Source organism: Calypte anna, chromosome 1 (assembly GCF_003957555.1).
Source record: "Calypte anna isolate BGI_N300 chromosome 1, bCalAnn1_v1.p, whole genome shotgun sequence".
In the NCBI taxonomy this organism is placed as follows: domain Eukaryota; kingdom Metazoa; phylum Chordata; class Aves; order Apodiformes; family Trochilidae; genus Calypte; species Calypte anna.
The window spans coordinates 112,497,228-112,517,174 of NC_044244.1; the positions used below are offsets into that span (position 1 = coordinate 112,497,228).

The following is a 19,947-nucleotide window of genomic DNA, read 5'->3' on the forward strand; positions in this document are numbered from 1 at the left end:
AAGGAGTTAAGAGTAGTATTTAGGTATTTCTTGTCTTAGAAGCAGGTTTTGCAAGAGGAAGGGTTAGGATTCACCTTTTACACTCAGTGAGTTACAAATTTTGTTTGTATCTGGTAGACATAGAAGGTGGTCTCAGTGGACTCAGTCCCATGAAGTGCCTGGCGTTCTGCTCACATCCAATTAAACACTGAAACATGCTTAATTGCAGTTTGAGTCCAGGGAGACCATTTACTCTAGTAAGAGTAAGCAAGTGTATAAATGAGTCCTTACATCAAGCCACAGTGCTCAGAACCTCATGGCATCAGTCCATCTGTTTGTTACTATGTGTTCACATTACTCACCTTCAATTTATACTCTTCTGCCAAAGCCACTAAACAGGCCAACATTTTTTTATTTTTTTTTGACTCTGCAGTTTCAGCGTAAGTTGCTTTCCAATGGAATTTGACTTTTAGGAGAATTAAAGGCAGTTTAGATTTCCCTTGAAGTGCATGATTACGATATCTTACATATTTCCAGTGTTGATTTAGCCTGTTTCACTCTTTATACTGTTTTTAAAGAGCAAAAGAGAGCTTCTCCATGGATAAACAATAGCTAATGTCCTTCAGTAGAAAGCTAATGACATTACTGTCACCTAGCAGTGCTATGAATGCAAGAGAAAATATCTTAATGTGTGCTTTATCTCTTCAGACTTGCTAGTGTAGGCTCAGAGAAGAATATTTTACAGCTATGTAGGTGTTGTCATCACCCAGCTGAAACGTGAATATGCTCATATGCAGTGGGGGAGAAGCTGATACTCAGTCTACTCACTAAATACAGTGTCTCAGCACAGAGCTGAGTATAAGGCGTAGAGTTGAGTATCAGATGTGCTTCCTTAAATAACAGATTGCTCATCAAGGAACAAAACAGTAAAATCTGGTTTCCTCCTGAATTTAATTCAATGTCCTAGCACCTCCCAAGTCTGTCTGTTAATGCCTTTTTGCAGCCCCCTGTGATCCCTCTCCTGTCCCAGTTCTCCTCACCCTCCCACCCCCTCATTTCTCAGGCTCCCTCTCTGACCTGCTGCCTGGGCAGAGCAGTGTGTGGGGTGATCAGTACATGTGTGCTTTTGGCCAGGCAGCTGTTGCTGGATAACAGCTGACTTCTTGCTTTTCCCTCAGTGGGGGCATTAAAGCCTGCTGCCAATTTTCACTGAACTCGTCAGAGATCAGAGTCTCTCTGGCGTCTAACCTCGCCACTGCATGTGGCGGGGGTTGAGCAGCAGCTTTTAAATATACTTGTGCAATTATAGATGCCTTTTTTCCTCAGGTAAATGGAATAATCATGAAGTAAGGCTCTGTAGAAGGAATTTTTCTTTAAATTAAAAAAAAAACATTGTCATATTTTACCTGCACACACAGTTCTGAGAGCACGGGATTTTCTTTATTCTTGCATGTAAAAGTTGTGAAGATAGGGTATTGCCTTCTTATTTTACTTCTTACCTATATTGTGAAACAGACTCTCACAAAACCCAAGTCTCAACTGTTAGTTATGCATCTCCTCTTATGTATAGAGATGATCACACCAACAATGTCATCCCTCTGTGTTCTTGCCACCTCTTATATTGCCTAAGGCTAGTGGGATTTCTGTCTACTGTTCTTGGCTGTAATGCTCAAAGTTCTCTGTCCTCTTCCTCTGAAGGTAGAATTTCTTGCCTGATACTGACTGGTATTTTGTTTAGTTTTTCTTACTAAGAAGGCCATGTTATCTTCAAATTGTTTATATGCTAAAGATGTGGCTGGAGGTGCTTTGTTTCTTGATCTTCCCAGTGCTTATTCAAATCTCACTGAGGTTTTGATGTTGTGAGAAAATGTTATTAGTATGTGGTACATGTTAGATACTGTAGGTGAAACAAGCCCTGGAGTGCCAGCCCATCTCCAGCTGGGCATCAACTGATTAACAAGGGGTGGAACTGTCTCTGGGGAAAATACCTGTGCTCTTCTTTCTGGAATTACAGAAAATAGTAATCCAGGACTGTCAGTTTACCCTCTACCCACTGTAAATTCACACTGAAATGTTACAGCCTGGAAGAAGAGAGCATTGATTCCTTTTCCAGTCTGGACAAAACTAATTTTCTTAAGAAACAGTGATAACCTTGAGAGGAGTGCATTTATGTGAAAGTTGTCTGTCTGAATCTTACCCTGATGGTGCGTGACAGGGCAAAGATGAAATGAATTTTGAGCCCAGGTATGACTATTAATGTGTTGGATCTAGCTGGCTGTTCAAAAGTCACAGAAATGAGTTTTTAACTAGTTTCATAAACTATTTCTCCATGGCAAGATCTTTCTGAATTTCATGGGTCACAGGAGAGAATCTGTATACATAATCTTTTAAAATCCTGGCAGCTGTAGTGGCACGAGGCTGTTAGTCTGCAGTGAATCTCAATAAAGCAAAGTTATTTTACATCAGGAAAGGAACGGGAACCAAAGTGCTGAACTTAGCTTTCAGCTTTGTTTACCCCATACTTGGGGTTGTGAGGGATTTAATAAGCTCTGTGGGGCCAGCACAGTATTCCTCTTGATTTGTAGTTTCCTTTTAGTTTATAAATCCAATTTTCATCCCTAGGTGCTGAAGTATGTACAAAGGGAAATGCTTCAGCTTTCTTTAATGAGTGCCGTATGTGCGAGTGTTAATGTGCAGACACTGTGACGTGCATGTAAACACATGAGCTCGCCTTTCGGGTTCACCGGTTCGGCTGCGCGTCCCGTCCCGGTTTCTGTTGGCGGGAAGCGCGGTGCCTTCCAGCCGCGGGGCGGAGTAAGGGTTTGTGGCAAACCTCTGGACTTTGAGAGAGAAAATATGAGTGCAGGCTGACCTCAGAGCATCATAGTAATAATAATATAAAAAACAAAACAAAAAAAGAAAATAAAGTGAAGTTAAGGTTTATTGTACACAGAGCCGGGTCAGAGGGGTTCGGGCGGCCCTGCCTCGCGGCCACCAGGAGGCGCTGTGGGAGCGTGGGAGCCGCGCGCTATCTGCCCCGGTTCAGTCCCAGAACCGAGGAATGGTTCTGGGGGGGGGAAAGCCCTTTAAGAGCAAGGAGTCCAACCAGTAACGTGACTCTTCCCGAGTTCCGCTCTAAGCCGTGTCCCTGAACACCACCTCAGCGCCTCTTTCAAACACCTGCAGGGACGGTGACTCCACCGCTTCCCTGTTCCAGCGTCGTGACAGATATTTGGGTGGAAAAGTTTCTTTTAATATCCAATCTAAAACCTCCCCGGGCTCAACTCGAGGCCGTTTCGTCCTGTCTGTATCTGCTGCCAGCACCACAGGGTCACGTCGTGACTGAACACACAGACACACAGACACACGGACACCGGGTATTGGGGTCTCTGGATGTGGGGGTGTTCTTCCTGCCTCCATACATGTCAGTGTGCACCCTCCCTGTTTGTGGGGACAAGAACTGGGTGTGTAAGTTATGTAACGGGGCACGCTGCAAATACCTTGTGAGGCAGTGTAGTCGCAGTGCTTAGAAAATAGTTAGTGCATATCTACATACCCACATACTCTTTCCATAGTGAAGATTGCTTTGAAAATTTGTGACTTTCTTTTTCATGTGGGGCTTGGCCTTTGTATGCCTGACTCACCCATGGCCTATGTCTTTTTTATGGAGAAAAATGTTGGCATGGTTTTGCAAAATCCCTTTTTGACTGATTCAAGTGAAGGTGTTAGCTTTTTGAGTCAGACCATATTCTTCTAAGAGGTAGTGGCCAAGGCAGATCTCATTGGGTTTTCAAGTTAAAGAACAACTTGGACGTCTGAATTCTTTCTGTACTTTTCAACTTCATACCGCTTGATCTTTGGATATGGTCATGTTTAAAACATTTTAATCACAAACCAATACAGAAAAATCTTCCAAGTAGCAGCATTTTGATTATCAGTTTCCTTTTGCATCAAAATCCATGCTACAAGGTTAGGTTATTCATCTCTCTTCAGCTTTCAGTAGAAAACAAGTTTTAAAGAAAAAAAATATTTCCACTTATATCACTCTTTGCCCCTGGGCTGTGGTTCATGATACAGCTTCTTCCAGTTTGCCTCGTGTTTTTCTTTCACTTAATATCCTAGCCAGCTCTCCCTTCTTCAGGGAAGCATCTCCAGGCCATTGGGGTGTGGAGGTGATGCTGCTCCATGCAGGCAGTGCTGTGCTGGTTGGCCCTGACCTTCTCATTTGACCCTGCAGGTTGTGGGGGGCAGCAAGCTGGGCTTGGAAGAGCAGCAGAATGGGCCAGTTGCAGCCTGGGCTGCCTAAAAATTGCCCTGAATAGCCACCTGCACCCACCCGTGGGGAGGTTACTGAGACCAGGGGGCTTGGCTCTTCACAGGGGCATGTGGTGGGAGGGCATGAATTAATGTACATAACTGAAAGCAAGAGGGTCAGTGTTGTATATCAGGGAAAACTTTCCCTTACCCTGGGGCAGGCTGCCGGGGCAGGATGTGCAGGCTCTGTCCTGAAAGGTCTCAAGATTCAACTGGACACAGCCCTGACTGGGCAGCCTGCTCTGACCCAGGTCTGACCCTGTCCCAGACAGGAGGCCACACTAGAGACCTCCCAAGACCCCATCCAACTTGAAGTACCCCATGTTCCTATGGTACATGACTTTATTTGCCTCAGGTCTACCCACTGACTTTTTCTCCTATACAATTTACTTGCTTCTTCTCACCTTTTTCATTAACCTTACTTAACCAGCAGGCTGTATTACTTTGGTGAAGGGTCATGTGAACCACACTGGCAGCTGGAGGATGTGCTGCAGTGAAATAACAGAGCAGGGAAGCAACAAAGGGCCAAATGGTACAGCAAGATTTTCCCCAGTAGATGACTGGACTGCAAGACAGCATTGTAGGGTCCCAGTCAGGCCATGTCCCTGCTGAGTCAGGGCAGCTCCTGCTATGTCTCTGGGATAGTCAGGACCAGTGGTTACTGTGAGGGCTGGGGAAAACGAGCAGTAACAAAGCTTCTGAAACTGTGGATTCAAGCTACTGGCTTCAATGTGCCAGATTCTTCTCATATGTATACGATTTAAATAATGGATAGAATTTTGTTTATGTATTTCTTTTCCTCTGGCAAAAAAGCAGAGGGCAGGAAACTCATAAGCCAAGTATTTACTTAATAATGTTTCCTCAAAGGATAAAACTGAAAAATTAGTTAGAATTGGTAATTTTTCAAATCCCATTTTGAAACTATATTTGTGTTTTCTTTTGCCTTTGTTTCTTTATGATATTTGTCAAGCATTTTAAGATTACAGATGAAACCCTGAAGCCCTGGAAGAAGCACTAATTTCACTGTTGGTTTCTATGGAGTCTTTTTATACCCTGTAACAACAGGAGGGATCCTGGTTTGACTATGATTAGTGTTCTGTTAGAGAAATAGGCTCATAAGTATGTATTCATATTGGGAGTTCAAATCATTAGTAGAATGCCTTCCTCAAAAGAGTAATAAATAAGTCTTACTGTCTTTGTTGCAGAGGATTTCACCCCAGTTCCATATAAGGCTCCAGGACCTCCTCCAAAACCAGAAAAAACATTTCCTCCTTATACTGGATTTGGTTCCGAAGAGGATTCTCTGTCGTCCTGTATGGGCCTGCTTCTCAAGCCTCCCCAAAAAGATGTCAAAAAATTCATGGAGAAAGACAGGTATTTCAGTGAAAAATAACTCCAGCTTTTAAAATAATGATTTTTTTTGTGAAGGAGATAAATGTTAAGTAAAGGGTACAGGTTTTTTTAAGGAAAATACGTGTCTCATCAGACTTTCTAAAGGACAGGTGCATGAGCACTGGTTTAGTGACATGGTAATCCAGTTTTCCCTGAACTCAGCAAAACTTCTCTTTTGAGAAGCCAAATATTCTGACCTTCCCATCCCCTATCTCCTTCCCTTCTGCTGTCTTCAGTGGGAGTTTGATGTAATTCTTAGTGTAGGAATTAGTCAGGAATTTTACATGTGCTTCAGCAGTCCAACACAGGTTTGTTTTTCTGTTTGAATTTCGGACATTTATTTTTTCCCCTGCTGAATTTCATGGATATCACTTTAATAAATTTGAAGTATTAACCCTTTACTTTTCATTATCAAATGGTTTGTCAGGCAGTGTTTGTTGAACCCTAAGCAGAAAAGGATGTCACATGCTACAAATTCACCTGTAGAACCCCCATAAAATGAGAAAGCTATTAGAAAAAGGCATGGGAATGTATTGATAGTTATGTAGCAGTACAGTAAATCACTTAAAACATAATCACTTAACAAATACCTGACTAGTAAGACCATCTGATGGACCTGATTTTGTAAAGATAATCCTAGTATTACAGCAATAGTATGTGTTGCTATTCAAAATTTGATTTGAAAATATATATACCTAAATGCGTTCTTCCTTTATAAATTTTCTAGAAAGAAACTTGCAGCTTAATTTGCAACTGAATTTGAATACAAATTCATTCCAGACATGTGGCAATGAAATAATTTCCCTCTGAAAATGATACCTTTCTATCTGGCTGACTCTAATTGGTTCTGTTAGTTTAAGCTGAAAATGGCTTTGGACAAAGTAGGGAAACTTATGCCATTTGCCTTCTTGGTCCAAGAATAACACAATTAGTATCTGTTTCAAAATTTAGGAGAATGCATCTCCTAAGCTTTTCTCATGCTCTGGTTTTGATTTCTTACATGTTCTTTTGCTTTTCAGATACGGCATGGAAAGTAACATACTGCGTTTTGTTGCAAAACTCAACACAGACAGTGCTGTTGACAGGGATCGGAAATTCATTATTTCCTACTTCCTGTGTGATGATACCATTTCAGTTTTTGAGCAAACGCAAAATAACAAAGGTAAGATGTAGTAATGTCTTGCAGGCAGTCCTAGTTGCCCTGCTCATTTGATTAGGGTTTACAGTAGACATTGTGGTCAGACTCAGCACTAGAAGAAGCAGGGAAGTGGATTTTTAAATGCAATGGGAATTACACCAGCAGCTCTACTGCATCATTATCTTTCATAGCTGTGTCATAGTAATTTATAATCATCACTCAGAATAATGTTCTTCATTGTATGAGAATACTTCACAATATCCTTTGGGAATTGGAAGTTTAGTGCATTAGAACATTTATTACATTTTAATTTGCAAATTTGGCCTTTAAACGTTTGCTTTTGTTGTGGATAACACAACAGGAATTGTATTGTAATGAATGACAAATGGTGACAGGAAATGTAAGACCTCAAGCATGAAAGCATAAATCCTTTGATTTGCAAGGTTGTTATGGTGTTGTGATACCTATTTAGCATCCATAGTGGATGGAGGAGTCTTTGGTTGTGGTGTTTATTTTGTGCTTTGAGCCTGGCTCTTGCAGATTTCCATCAAAATTTCTCATCAGGTTTCAGTGTACAATCTTTAACCTAATGAGATATTTTTGGTTGTTTTGCTTTACACAACATGAATCTTACTAACTTGTAACATTTAAACAACAATTCTGAGGCAGATGTGTTGTGGTAAGTTTCCAATCTAAGTACACAAGTGCGGGGCAATACAGAGACAAGAGTGAAGTTCCCATCTTACAGTGATTGGTTCTGTTTAAATATTACAAAGACATGCCATTCATTTTTGTTTTAATAAAAAGATGAAAAAATATGTGTTCAGGTTAGAGTTACATTAGTGATTTGAATATTTTTTTTATGCAAGCTAGATCTGACCATTACCATAGTGTATTTTTGTCTTGTGCTTTTATGGTGCTAGTAAAGCAATTAAGACAGACATCTGATCCAACCTCTGGTTTAATAAGTAGTTTGAGTTTCATATTAATTTATAGTTTTTACTGTAAAAGACATTTTATAATTAAACTGTTCGTTGGCCTTTTATTGAACTTGAATCTCTACCTAATATGTAATACATCATTAAATGTTACTAAAGTATTCTTATTGGCCTTTGGCTTGGAAACTCAAATATAAACAGGAAATGAACCCCAGGCACTCCAGAGTTGTTGTAGGGCATGTATCCTGATGAAACTAAACATGTGACAGAAGATTTTCTAGAAAGCTTGGTATGTGCAATGCAGTCTTGTGGTGCACCAGAAGGCATTACTGGGAAGTGAAATGTTCCCGTCAGAATCTTACATACCCTTGAGCATTGAGTTTCCAGTAGCATGAATCAAATCAGTATAATGTGCAGAGAAATAATGTGACATACGCAGCTCACGAAGAAAATAGCAGATCCCAATGAAATTGCATTGGTAGAACAGAAGAGCAGTATATGGAAGGTTGTATCATATCACTCTGTTTTTATTTTTATTACTTTTTTAACATTCAGAAGACTTTAAAAATAATGTAGAATTACAGTGGACAAGAATTCATTAATTCATGATCTCTGTAGAGCTATGGTATCCTAAACTTTGAATTTTATTTATTTATTGATTAATTTACTTTCTCCAAAGATAATTGCCTGCATCTTATATTTTATATCCTCTACATTTTTCAAGGGTCGGTCCCGAGGCTGGAGATAGGGTTATGGGAACGACTTGAAGAGGCACATTTCTGTCCCATTTTAAATAAAAGAGAAAAAGGGAAGGTGTTTGGCAGGCATTCAAGTGAGACATGTCATAGAATATTCACAATATAACTGTTGCTGTGGTCACTGGCAGACAGTTCTTTCACAATAAGAGAGGGGGGGAGAATATATTATAAGAAAAGAAACTCAAAGATGAAAACCAGTATTTAAATACAAACCAACTGTTTTGGGGTTCCTTTTGGGTTTCCTTTTGTGTGTGTGTATGTTTTGTATTTTTTCTCCCCCCCCAAGTAAAGCCACAATTAATTATTTATAATTCTGTTCCCACAGGGATAGTTGGTGGGAAGTTCTTGGAAAGAGGTCGCATTAAGAAGCCTGGGCAGGAGCTCTTTAAGAGTGAGCCATCTGAATACTTCAAGGCTCAGAATCTGTTTGTTGGAGCTGAAGTTTGTTTCCATGGTCACAACTTCCTTTTAGTGGATGCTGATGAGTACACGTTCAACTACATGGAGCAGCATGCAAATGAGGTGAAGCAGGCTCTTGTTATTTTCTGTTATTTTTAAGAACTTACCCTATCTATAAATTTTTCAGAATTATTTATACTTAGTTTCTTCACCCAAAGTTCACAGTCCAGTGCGCTCTGTCTAGCACTCAGTTTGGGAGGTGCTAGCTACGGGGTGTATGCAAGCCTGGACACTCTTTATCATCTATTCCCCTTTTACTTTCTCAGCATCCACTCTTATTATATTTGGGGTTGTTAGAAGGTATATCCCTGCCTATTCTTTCTTGAGATTATTTATGGACCTCTAGTCTCTGAATTGATCTACCCCTTGTTTAACCTACAGCTTTTTGTGGCAGCAAGTTGAAAAGTTCACTGCCTGCTATGTAAAAAAAATTTAAAAAAAAAAGTAAAGAAGTAAGTACAATTTGTACAATTTATCTGTTTTAAACCAATCTCCCACTAGTTTCAGTACCAGTTCTCCCCAATGACAATTTGTACCACCTTCATATTTTGTAAATTTCAAACATTCTTTCCCTTCAACCTAGTCCTATCCATTTAAGAGTCTCATCCTTCTTAGCCTGTCCTTGCAAAGCAATGGTAAGATGTGGAGACTGGAACAGTACACAGTACTCAAGATGTGGTCACATCCAATTTAGAGTCTTGTTTTTTGGATCTGACAATGTTTCCCTTGTAATACTAGAAATTCATATCACAGTCAGGAATTCGAGCTTACAGTTTTTGCTGAGTTTTGCTGTGTTTTGGTTTTGCATTCAGAGGGAGAGCAACAATAAACAGAGAGCTGGGGTGCCTCTGCTGGCGTTTGCTTTATGCTACCAGTCATTACACAAATGGCTGGTAAAGATGCTCTAATTTGAGATGTATCCAATTGGAAGAAATTGATTGTCCCATAACTGTTCTCACACAGGTAAAAAAAGAAAAGGATACAGGGCTGGAGAACCACAGAAGAGTTACAGAATGTTTTGTGGGATTTATGTTGATTTGATAAGAGCTGTAGATTACTATTTTTTCCGATGAAGTTTGTGCTGCAAGATTTGAATGAATGTACCCAGATATACTTGGAAATTCCTGTAATGTGAAGCTTTGACCCAGTCATTCTGAGAACAAGCTCAGGAGCCAAGCCATTTTTGCATCTCAGTTCCTCTTTTGAATCACTGCTTCATCACTTTGGACTAGACTGTGTGTGTAAGGACTTTGCAGTAGTGTTTATGCTTCATAACTCATGGCTGTGTGGCAGCATAAGTTGTACCTTCAGCAAACCTTCTCCAGAGCTGCTCTTTTGCTTAGACTTACTGGGAGCATGCCTGGGGAAATTATCCAGGAGGGTTTGTCAAGCTATGGTCCTCCCACTTGTCCAGATCTGTTATGGATGGAGATGAGAGAAGGTTTTTAGTGCAACTTTTAATTGTTTCATGTCTGCTGGCACACCAAAGTGAGTGAACCTTCAGGACTCTTAAGATGCTGGCAGCCCTAGCCCAGTCTTGAGGACTGCAAGTCTTGGTGGCACTGAGCTGCTGAGGCAGTTAGATGCAGCCTAACCTTGTGAGATGTGAACATGCTGTTTTCACTCCAATGGAAATAGCAGAACAATGTGTTTTCTTTGTAAATTAATTTGGAGTTAGCACCACCTGCGTTCCCTGGAATAATGAGGAAGGTCTGCAAAATGCTTGTTAGTATAAAATGCAATGACTGCTAAATGCTTTAAGCAATAAAATACAAAGCTATATACATCATGTTTTCTTACTGCCAGACTGTTTCTCCTCCTAGTAGAATCAAGGCCAGAGCTACTCTCCAAAATGCAAAGCACATAATTAGATTGTAAATGTTCTTTGGAGCTGCTGTTTGCATTGGTTATCTTGGATCAGACAAGTGAGATCTGAGTTTTGCAGACTGGATGATTATATATTGTCAAAATAAAATTTGCAAAATTGGAAGAAACAACACTAAAAATACTTCTTTGGAGTGAATTCTGAAATGTTCATTGCACAGTTAAGGTTTTAAAACAACTGTCAGGAAAGAAGTTTATTCTCCCAATGACAGGTGCTTTATTCACATAATTTGAATAGATCTCCAGAAGTAAGGATACACCTTATTTGCCTCAGTTCACCAGGGCATTACATACTCAAATCACGATTACTTCAGCAATTATTGGAGAAGAGCAGAGAGGGAAGATGGTTTGAAGAAGAGGAAACAATTCTAAGAATGACTACTTTGTCAGTTATTTTTGAAATTGGAACATAAATAACTTTTCTTTGGAATAGACAGACTTCCTTTCAGAAGATCACATAATTACATTTTCTGAAAACTGATGAAGGAAATCCAGATGGAATGTTTTTCTTCTGGAAAATGCTGTTTATATATGCATTTGCTTAGGCATATAAATGGCATATACCACATTTATATAGGCATTTGTTAATTTAGATGAAATTTTGGTTGGATAATTATAGTGCAGGTGGGAATTGATTTCACTATCATTGAAACCTTTGTTTGACACCATATGAGATACTGGGAAAGTTTTAATTTTCTGTTTCAGAATTGTGTTTATTATATTGTTTTTAAGTTACAGGGAGAGAAAACTCATTGTCTCTTGTCATGATTGCCAGTTGCACTGAAAGCAGTTTTAAGGATCTAATTCTTAAAACTTTTCAACACTTACAATTTCTTTTCCAATTTGAGTAAAAAAGATATATTTAGAAAATGTTAATTTGCCTGCAGAATAAAACATGTGCTTGACACAGTCCTACTGGTATTATCCAGGTCTGGGCAGGACTCTTGCCAACAGTGCATCCCTTTGCCTCCTTGAAAATGAAGTCATTGGCTCTGAAACAGTCTCAACTTCATAGTCTTCTGCAGCACAAACATGGAAATTGATTTTAGTTCTTTTGCATTCATCATTATCATCTCTGATTTAAGAAAGACACTCAAACAAAACTGGATAGTGAGTACTAGCATGCCAGCAAGTACATATGAAAGGAGGAAAGTGGGTAAAGACTTATTGCCGTGCTGCTCAGATGCTCAGTGTCTCTGTAGGTGTTTGGAATGTGTGGTTCAGAAAAAAATGTAAAAATAACTGCTTTGATAATGTAGAGAAGACAGGTTTTTAAATAGACAGGACACTTTGCCCATCTTTAGGGCTTGGCTGATTGATTCCTTCAGCCTCATCTTTTCTCAGTCTGTGTTCCTTGCTTTTTTCAGCAAAAACTCATGTGCTTGCAGCCCAAACATTACCTGCTTGGGAAGGGGATTGAAAAAGTTACTGTCTTTAAAGCATTTTGATTGCTCATCCAGCTGCTCCACCTGGTGCTTTACATGGCATTGCATGCCAGGGCTATACCTGAAGCAATTTTGGCAGATGCAACGACTGCTTCTATAACCACTGGTTTATTTATTGAAGTGGATCACTTTGTACTGCTCTGGCAGTGCCATGGGGGGTTTTAGGTACCCCTTTCTATATCCCTTTGAATTCATACAGAGCTGCAGATAGATATCTGCACAACTGTGAGACCTCTGTTGTGATTAGGTCATTAATACCAGTCGTAGCAAATTTCAGATAATTGTTAGTTGAAACAACATTGCTTATTGAAAGAAATGGGAGAAAACTATTTTTGGACAGCTCGTTGTTCTTTGTAAGTCAGATAGAGCATGACAGATGTAAGGGTATATCAGATACTCGTGTTTGGACTCAACTTTTATTTAATGACTAAATCTGTAGATGTTTTATGCTAAAAATAAGTATAGCAAATAAATCCTAGATAGAGCTTTAACACAACAATCTGAATATAGAGTGCTCCAGTTCTGCTTATCTAAAATTAATGGCCTACAGTCAGACAAAATAAGCATTCTTCTTACATGTGAGGAAAAATTGTTTCCTATCAAATTTCTGACCTGCTGATTCTGGGTTTATAAAACAGCATCTTCAGTCTAATGTGAATACAAATACCTTAACAGTTAACAGTTCATTGGAGCAAACAATGAAAAAAACTAGTTCTACCATGTGAATTTTATTGATTGAGAATCGAGATTAACCAATATAAAATGAGGACCAGCTTATTAGAACTGCACTTTAAGTGTTTCTGCTTTTTACAAAATCAATCTTTGGAGCAAAAGTGGATGTCTTTTTATGTAGGTGGAATAAGCTTTTTGAGAGAGGATGATTTGATGATTTTTGTTTGGTTTTTTTTTTATATTCTCAGTAGGAGGCATTTTTTTCAGTAGCAAGCTTTCTAACAAACTAAAAGCACAGTGCTGATTTATGCATTTGAAGTGAGACAGAGAAGAAATAGAGAATACTTAGCAGTTCACCATTGCCTAGCATCTTCAAAACTGTACTGTACTCTGCCAGTACATGCATAGCTGGTTGCATAGTCCCTTTCTCTTTAATCTGTGTCTTGCTTTCCTTTGTGAAGTTCCCCAGGGCTGATATTGGTTTCATTCTCAAGAAGCTGAAAGACATTGCTGAGCCTCGGTCCCGAGAAATCAGACAAGCATTTGCAGCCAGTGACCCTGATCATACCAAGGTCATCACGTTTGACTGTTTCAGGTAAGACATTGGAATAATAAAAATAAATGGTTTAAAGAGAGGACACAGTTTTTGTCAATTTTTGCTAAAAATATTTTTAGACTAGTGTTTTAGTCAATTAAGGCAGGATTCTGGATTGTTAACTGCATTAATAAGGACACTGTTATGAATAAGGACACATTCTAGAGTAAGAAGTGGAGAAAAATTGAAAGTTAATGCATATCTGGTGAAATTTTATAGCACTTGTGAAAGGGTTTTAATTTATATACACAATAGCTGTTTAAAATAAAATAATTATAGTTTTGATTCAAATCATGAAATGATCATCTGCAAAACTTTGTCTTTTTATATGCATGGAGAAGAAGTCAATGTTTTGTAACACTTGCTTGACAAAATTGGTGGAGCACACTTTTAGAAGGGATAATTATTCTTTTAAACAGCAGGGAAAGACTTATTTTATCAATAAGAGGTTCAGTTGAGTGTATATTTATCCTTGGTCATACTCAGTGCAGCTGTGAACTGCCCAGGTGTTAATTTAGCTAGTGCTGTTCTGCAGCATAAGTAAGATATATCTAGATATGTGGTACTGAGACCATCAGTTTCAGCAACAAAAATACAGTAGCCTTCTGCATGAGCAGGAGAGAAATCCAGGTAGACCTAGACCCCTCTGAGCACCTACTAATGGTCTACATCCTCCAGCAGTGGTACTGCAGGGGGTCTAACAGGAAGCATTTGCACTGCCAGGGGAAGAATTTGCCTCTAAGGAACATTTAACAATTGTGCTTTGTAGTGACAGTATATTTTGTTTCTGTTCACTTATGTTACATCCAGTAATCTATTAAAGGCTCACTTCTTTTTATTATCTATGGGTGTTATTTTAAAATGAAAGAATCATCTTTCTGAGTGACCTGCTCTGGTTTTGGTCCTGCTCAGAAAGGGGGGTTGGACTCAATGATCTTCAGAGGTCCCTTCCAACTCCTGACATTCTGTGATTTTTGATGATGAGAGCACTTCTTTGCATTTATGAGAAATCAAAGATATTTTCCTGTGAATAGGATATGTATTTATATTTTCTTGTGTAGATCACTATTTATTTTTAATTTGTTATGGTATCTCATGATTATAATTGATTACAAATTATTATTTTTTAGTACAGGGAATCACCTATGTGACAGCTTCAACCAGCATGATAATCCACTTTTCTTATATACAGCTAAACCTTTACCATGCTCTGAATTGGGCAGTTCAGATTTCTTCCTTTCTACCAATGCAATTTCATATGAGCTGCATTTAAAAATACACCATAAGTGTGATGTAGTGAAGCAGAATTGTAATTATAGTTTATTTCTTCTACTTTCAGAGCACAGATCTAGGGCACATTATCCAGGAAAGAAATACATAAAATATACTGAAGCTGTCCCCTAAGCTATCATGAAAGCTATTAAAGGCTTTGCTAAAAAGCCATTAATAAAAAACCCTATAACTAGTTACAGTTTTTTAAAACTCTAACTTAGTTGCCTGTGCTTCACATGGTCCTGCTCGGACTGCTTTTTCTTATAAATGACTGGCAAGACTGTTTGCTGTTAGACACAAAGAACCATATGGGTTTTACAAAGATGCCTATCTTCAATTCAGCTTGAGAAAAAGCTCTCGTAAGCAGTTAATTAATATTTCTTATTTCTCTACAAAATTCAGATTCCAATCTGTCTTAGTCTTCTAGAACAACAACAACCAACCAACCAAACAAAAAAAAAAAAAAAAAAAAGAAAGAAAAAAAAAGAAAGAAAAAACCTAAGCTATGGGAACAATTGTTGCAGCTTGCTTCTCTTTTTTAGGAATAGTGACTCTTTGGTGTTATTTATTAGCCCCTGGCAATCACTAGAGTATTATCTTAACTCCCAAATGAGACAATACATGAGTTTGACAAATGGACCACTTGGTGGAATAAGAACTGTCTTGAGGGACATATCCAAAGAGTGGCTGTCGATGGGTCCATGTCCAAATGGAGGCCAGTGATGAGTGGAGTCCCTCAAGGATTGGTGTTGGGACCTGTCCTGTTTAAAATCTTTGTTGGTGACATGGATGGTGGCATTCAGTGTACCTTCATCAAGTTTGCTGATGACACCAAACTGTGTGGTACAGATGACATGCTAGAGGAAAAGGATGCTATCCAGAGGGACCTTGACAGCCTGGAGAGGTGGGCCCATGCCAACCTCATGAAGTTCAATAAGACCAAGTGCAAGGTCCTGCATCTGGGTTGAGGCAATCCCAAGCAGTGATATAGGCTGGGCAGTGACTGGCTTGAGAGCAGTGCTGAGGAAAAGGACTTGGGAGTGCTGGTGGATGAGAAGCTCAACATGAGCCAGTAATGTGCACTTGCAGCCCAGAAAGCCAAGCAGCTCCTTGGCTGCATCAAGAGAAGCATGGCCAGCAGGTCGAGGGCAGTGATTCTCCCCCTCTGCTCTGCTCTCGTGAGACCCCTCCTGGAGCACTGCATCCAGTTCTGGAGCCCCTGTTACCAGAAAGACATGGACGTGCTGGAGTGTGTCCAGAGAAGGGCCACGAGGATGATCAGAGGGCTGGAGCACCTCTCCTGTGAGGACAAACTGAGAGAGTTGGAGTGATTCAGTCTGGAGAGGAGAAGGCTCCAAGGAGACCTTATTGTAGCCTCCCAGTATCTGAAGGGGACCTCCAGGAAAACTGGTGAGGGACTTTTTAGGATGTCAGGTAGTGATAGGACAAGGGGGAATGAGTGCAAACCAGAGGAGGGGAGATTTATGTTGGAAGTTAGGAAGAAGTTCTTCACCATGAGGGTGATGAGACACTGGCACAGGTTGCCCAGAGAGGTGGTGGAAGCCCCATCCCTGGAAGTTTTTAAGGCCAGGCTGGAGAGGGCTCTGAGCAACCTGATCCAGTGGGAGGTGTCCCTGCCCATGGCAGGGGGGTTGGAACTACATGAGGTCCCTTTCAACCCTGAAAATTCTATGATTCTATAATTTTATCTGAGGGTTTTGGGGACTTCATTGCCACTGAGAGGCTTGATAAAATAAAAGACCTTTAAAATCTTGACACTTGAAAAACCTATGCCTATGTGGAAATCCAGTCTGTGGGAGTACTCAGATGAGTGGTGTTAATCTACATACTTTCATCTTTGCCAGCCCAGGCATATAGAGTGCCAGAGTTATCAGGCACTACTGTTCTTTTCTTTGTGTTTGCAGTAGTATTATGGCAAGCTTCAGGAAAGAGGCTCCAGTTTTGACTGGATCTCTGAAAGCTGCTACACTACAAATAGTAATATTCAGTAAGAGGAATAATAATGCTGACAAGTTAATAATAATACTAATAGATAGACCAAGTTTTGGTCATGGAGTTTGCATCTCAAATAAGATTTGCTACTGTCAAAAACTTATCTTCTCCTTATTTTTAAATATTTTATATTTATCTCCTGACACTGCAAATAAGGGATCTTTCTGATTTATTTAGTGTGAAGAAAGCAGCAGCTGAATCAAAGCAGACACTATACAGTGTTTAGGATCTTTTTATTTAATAGCTTTGTAAGTGGAATCATATTCTTTGAAGAGATATCTTCATTTGAACAGGACTGCATGACCATCTGAGAGGATGGAAGTGAAAAATTATGTTTGGTGGTAAAGTTTTGTGATTTGGAAGTGTGCTAAGTTTCTATGCATTTAGTTCACATGTGGATGTTGAGACTCACTGTCAAATTTATTCAAGAATTTAACTAGTCTCCAGCCAGAAGTTTGTCTTGTGTCAGAAATCTGTGCATCACTAATACTTTCTTCCATTTATTTTCAAGGGTCAGTGTATAATCACAGTGATGCAGTACCCTCAAGGTTACCCCACTGTACAGCTCTAATTGTATCAGTACTTATGGTGAAGTTTATTCTTAGTGCAGTTTATTCCTATGTATTATATATAATTAATCTAATTTTGACTGAGGCATGTAGGCCTATATTGATGCTTACTGTTAAAAAAACCCAAACTGTTGAACATGAGTTCACAAGAGGCTGACATTTGGAACCATAATGCCAAGGTAGTTGCACTAAGCCAAATTTGAGAAGAGGCAACTTCAGTTAGGCCATTATTTTTTCCATGGGAACAGGTAGCCTCCTTTGTTTACTTGTGTACCTCATTACTGGTGTTTTTCTTCTCTTACTTGTATAAACATCTAGGACTGATGAAGAACTTTGTAATTATTGAAGAAAAAAAATCCCTACTGCAAAGACAATGTAGTCTTTAAAACTCATCTTTCTCCTCCCCTTTGCCAACAATATAAAGCAGAGGGAGATTTGTCTGAACTGTAATTACTAGTCCTGGCTCTTAAGCTCCAAAACTTGTGTCATTTGCTGGTATACTACAAGTTATCTTTAGGAGCTTATCCAGAAATGACTCCAGCTCTATTATCATCAACAGATTATTGGTATTAACAGAAATGAGTAGTCATTCAGTGCCATCACTTGCCCATCAGAACATTTCTTCTTCCTTGGATGGAGCTGATTTTTCTAACCAGCACAACAAATCTTAGGAGAACAAATCTTAAGCTCTTCCCTGCATGAGATCTGATTCTGTACTGGCAGCTTCCAAGCATAATTATACGGCCTCTTGTTTTCCATACTTGTCAGGAGGGCCTGTGATTATATGTTAGATGTAATTTTCTGCTCTTTCTCTGTGACCTTCCTTCCCTCAGCTTTCCCCTGGAAGCTACCTATCTGTTCTCTGTTGGGATCTTTTGCTCTGCTGTTTTTTAATAATCCCTATGTATTTTATGCAAATGTGCTTACAGATAATTTTGTATAGGAAAATGTGAAATATAAGAAAAATTGGAAAAACAATCAGGGTAATACCTTGTTAATTCACTATCTTATTGGATAAATGCAATGACAAAATCTTTGCTGGTATTCCATGCTGGTATGGCATCTCTAATAAAAGGCTTCAGTCATCATTACTATGTATTTTTGTTTGTATAACTAACTACTGAGGAAATATGGACATCCTGCAACAGTTTAGGAGCTCAGTTAATTTGCATTAGACCTTCTTGAGCAACTCTGGATTCCGTATTTCTGTGGATGCATTTCTGAAGATCTAAATATAGCATTTTATAATGAGTGCACTTAAATCCTTTCCCCCTCAAAAAACAAACAAAAAGAGCGATTGTTAGCTGTTCTTAGCTCCTTTACTTAAAACTGATGTAGACTGTTGTTTTTTTGAACAGAAATTTGATTGCCAGTATCACTGACGGAGCATTTTCAGAACACGAAATTATGACTCTTGCGCGCTATTATGGTGTGAGAGAAGAATATGAAATGGACCTCCACCTCCTCCTTGCACTGGCTCAAGAGAAGCTAAAGAAGAACAGTTTTGAGAATTTTGAACAACTGTCTGCGGTGCTGGTGTACAACGACCGTGAAAAGTAAGATTCCTCTATGATCCTAAGCATTTAATTGGGAAGCTCTGCTTCTAAACCTACCTACTTTCTGGCTTGGTTTATTTTGTTTGGTTTTGTTTGTTCTTTTTTTTTTTTCTGAGCAAATGATGTATTGCAGCCAAGCAATATAATTTGTAATGGTAAGCCTCTCTCAGCACTTCACAGTAGTCTGGCAAGGCTGTCATTTTCATAAGAAAAGTATAGCCTTTTTGTCTCTTCTTCATTTCCTATGTGTACTTTTTATTATAACTGCTGTACTGAACATTCTGTGACATAATCAGATGTCCACTAACAGGTAAGACAGTATTTGAAATCAAAGAGGAAAAATAGTGATCTAATGGCAAAAGGAAAGGATTGTAGCTTATTACTCATATGACTCATTTGCCCTTTTTGATCTCTGATGTCACAGATAAAGAATCCCAAAGAATCACTAAGATGAGGAGTCAAGCCACCTCAGCTTTATAATAGCTACATTTCATAAAGCTTTGTTTTCTTTACCCTGATATTCCTCACACATTTTTCTATTCAAAGCAACATTCACTTGAAATAAATCTGGAAAATACCTAATGTACACTTCTCCCTCTCTTTCTGTTTGTGTAGATGTGGAGTGCTGCCCCAAGAGACATGCAGGACTATTTGCAAGTCCTTTAGGATGCCACTGGACAATGATGATCTGCAAGCTTTACTGACCATGTAAGTTGGGACAGACAGTATAACCTTCATGCATGGGTGTAAATCAAAGCTAAATGTCTACTCCTAATAGCTAAATTGCTACTCCTAATAATCTCACCTGAAACAGATATCGTTGTAATTTTTAAAAATGAAAAGAAGTGCTGGCATGGTTTTGTGGTTTTGGTATTTTTCTGTAGCACATTTATTGTTCCCAGAAAAAGTGCTTGGGTAGCTGTATTAATGGGAATAGAAGTGAAAATAACCAGTATGCAGTGC

General features: G+C 39.1%; 1 protein-coding gene across 1 annotated transcript in view; it reads left to right on the forward strand.

The window, feature by feature from the left end:
• EFHC2 (EF-hand domain containing 2) overlaps nucleotides 1-19,947 on the forward strand; it is a 54,529-nt gene that overhangs the window by 25,563 nt on the left and 9,019 nt on the right. The window contains exons 8-13 of the mRNA XM_030459336.1: nucleotides 5,499-5,667; nucleotides 6,705-6,847; nucleotides 8,845-9,041; nucleotides 13,441-13,574; nucleotides 18,787-18,984; nucleotides 19,600-19,692. Of these exons, the coding sequence (XP_030315196.1) occupies nucleotides 5,499-5,667; nucleotides 6,705-6,847; nucleotides 8,845-9,041; nucleotides 13,441-13,574; nucleotides 18,787-18,984; nucleotides 19,600-19,692 (934 nt within the window). The remainder of the gene's footprint in view (nucleotides 1-5,498; nucleotides 5,668-6,704; nucleotides 6,848-8,844; nucleotides 9,042-13,440; nucleotides 13,575-18,786; nucleotides 18,985-19,599; nucleotides 19,693-19,947) is intronic.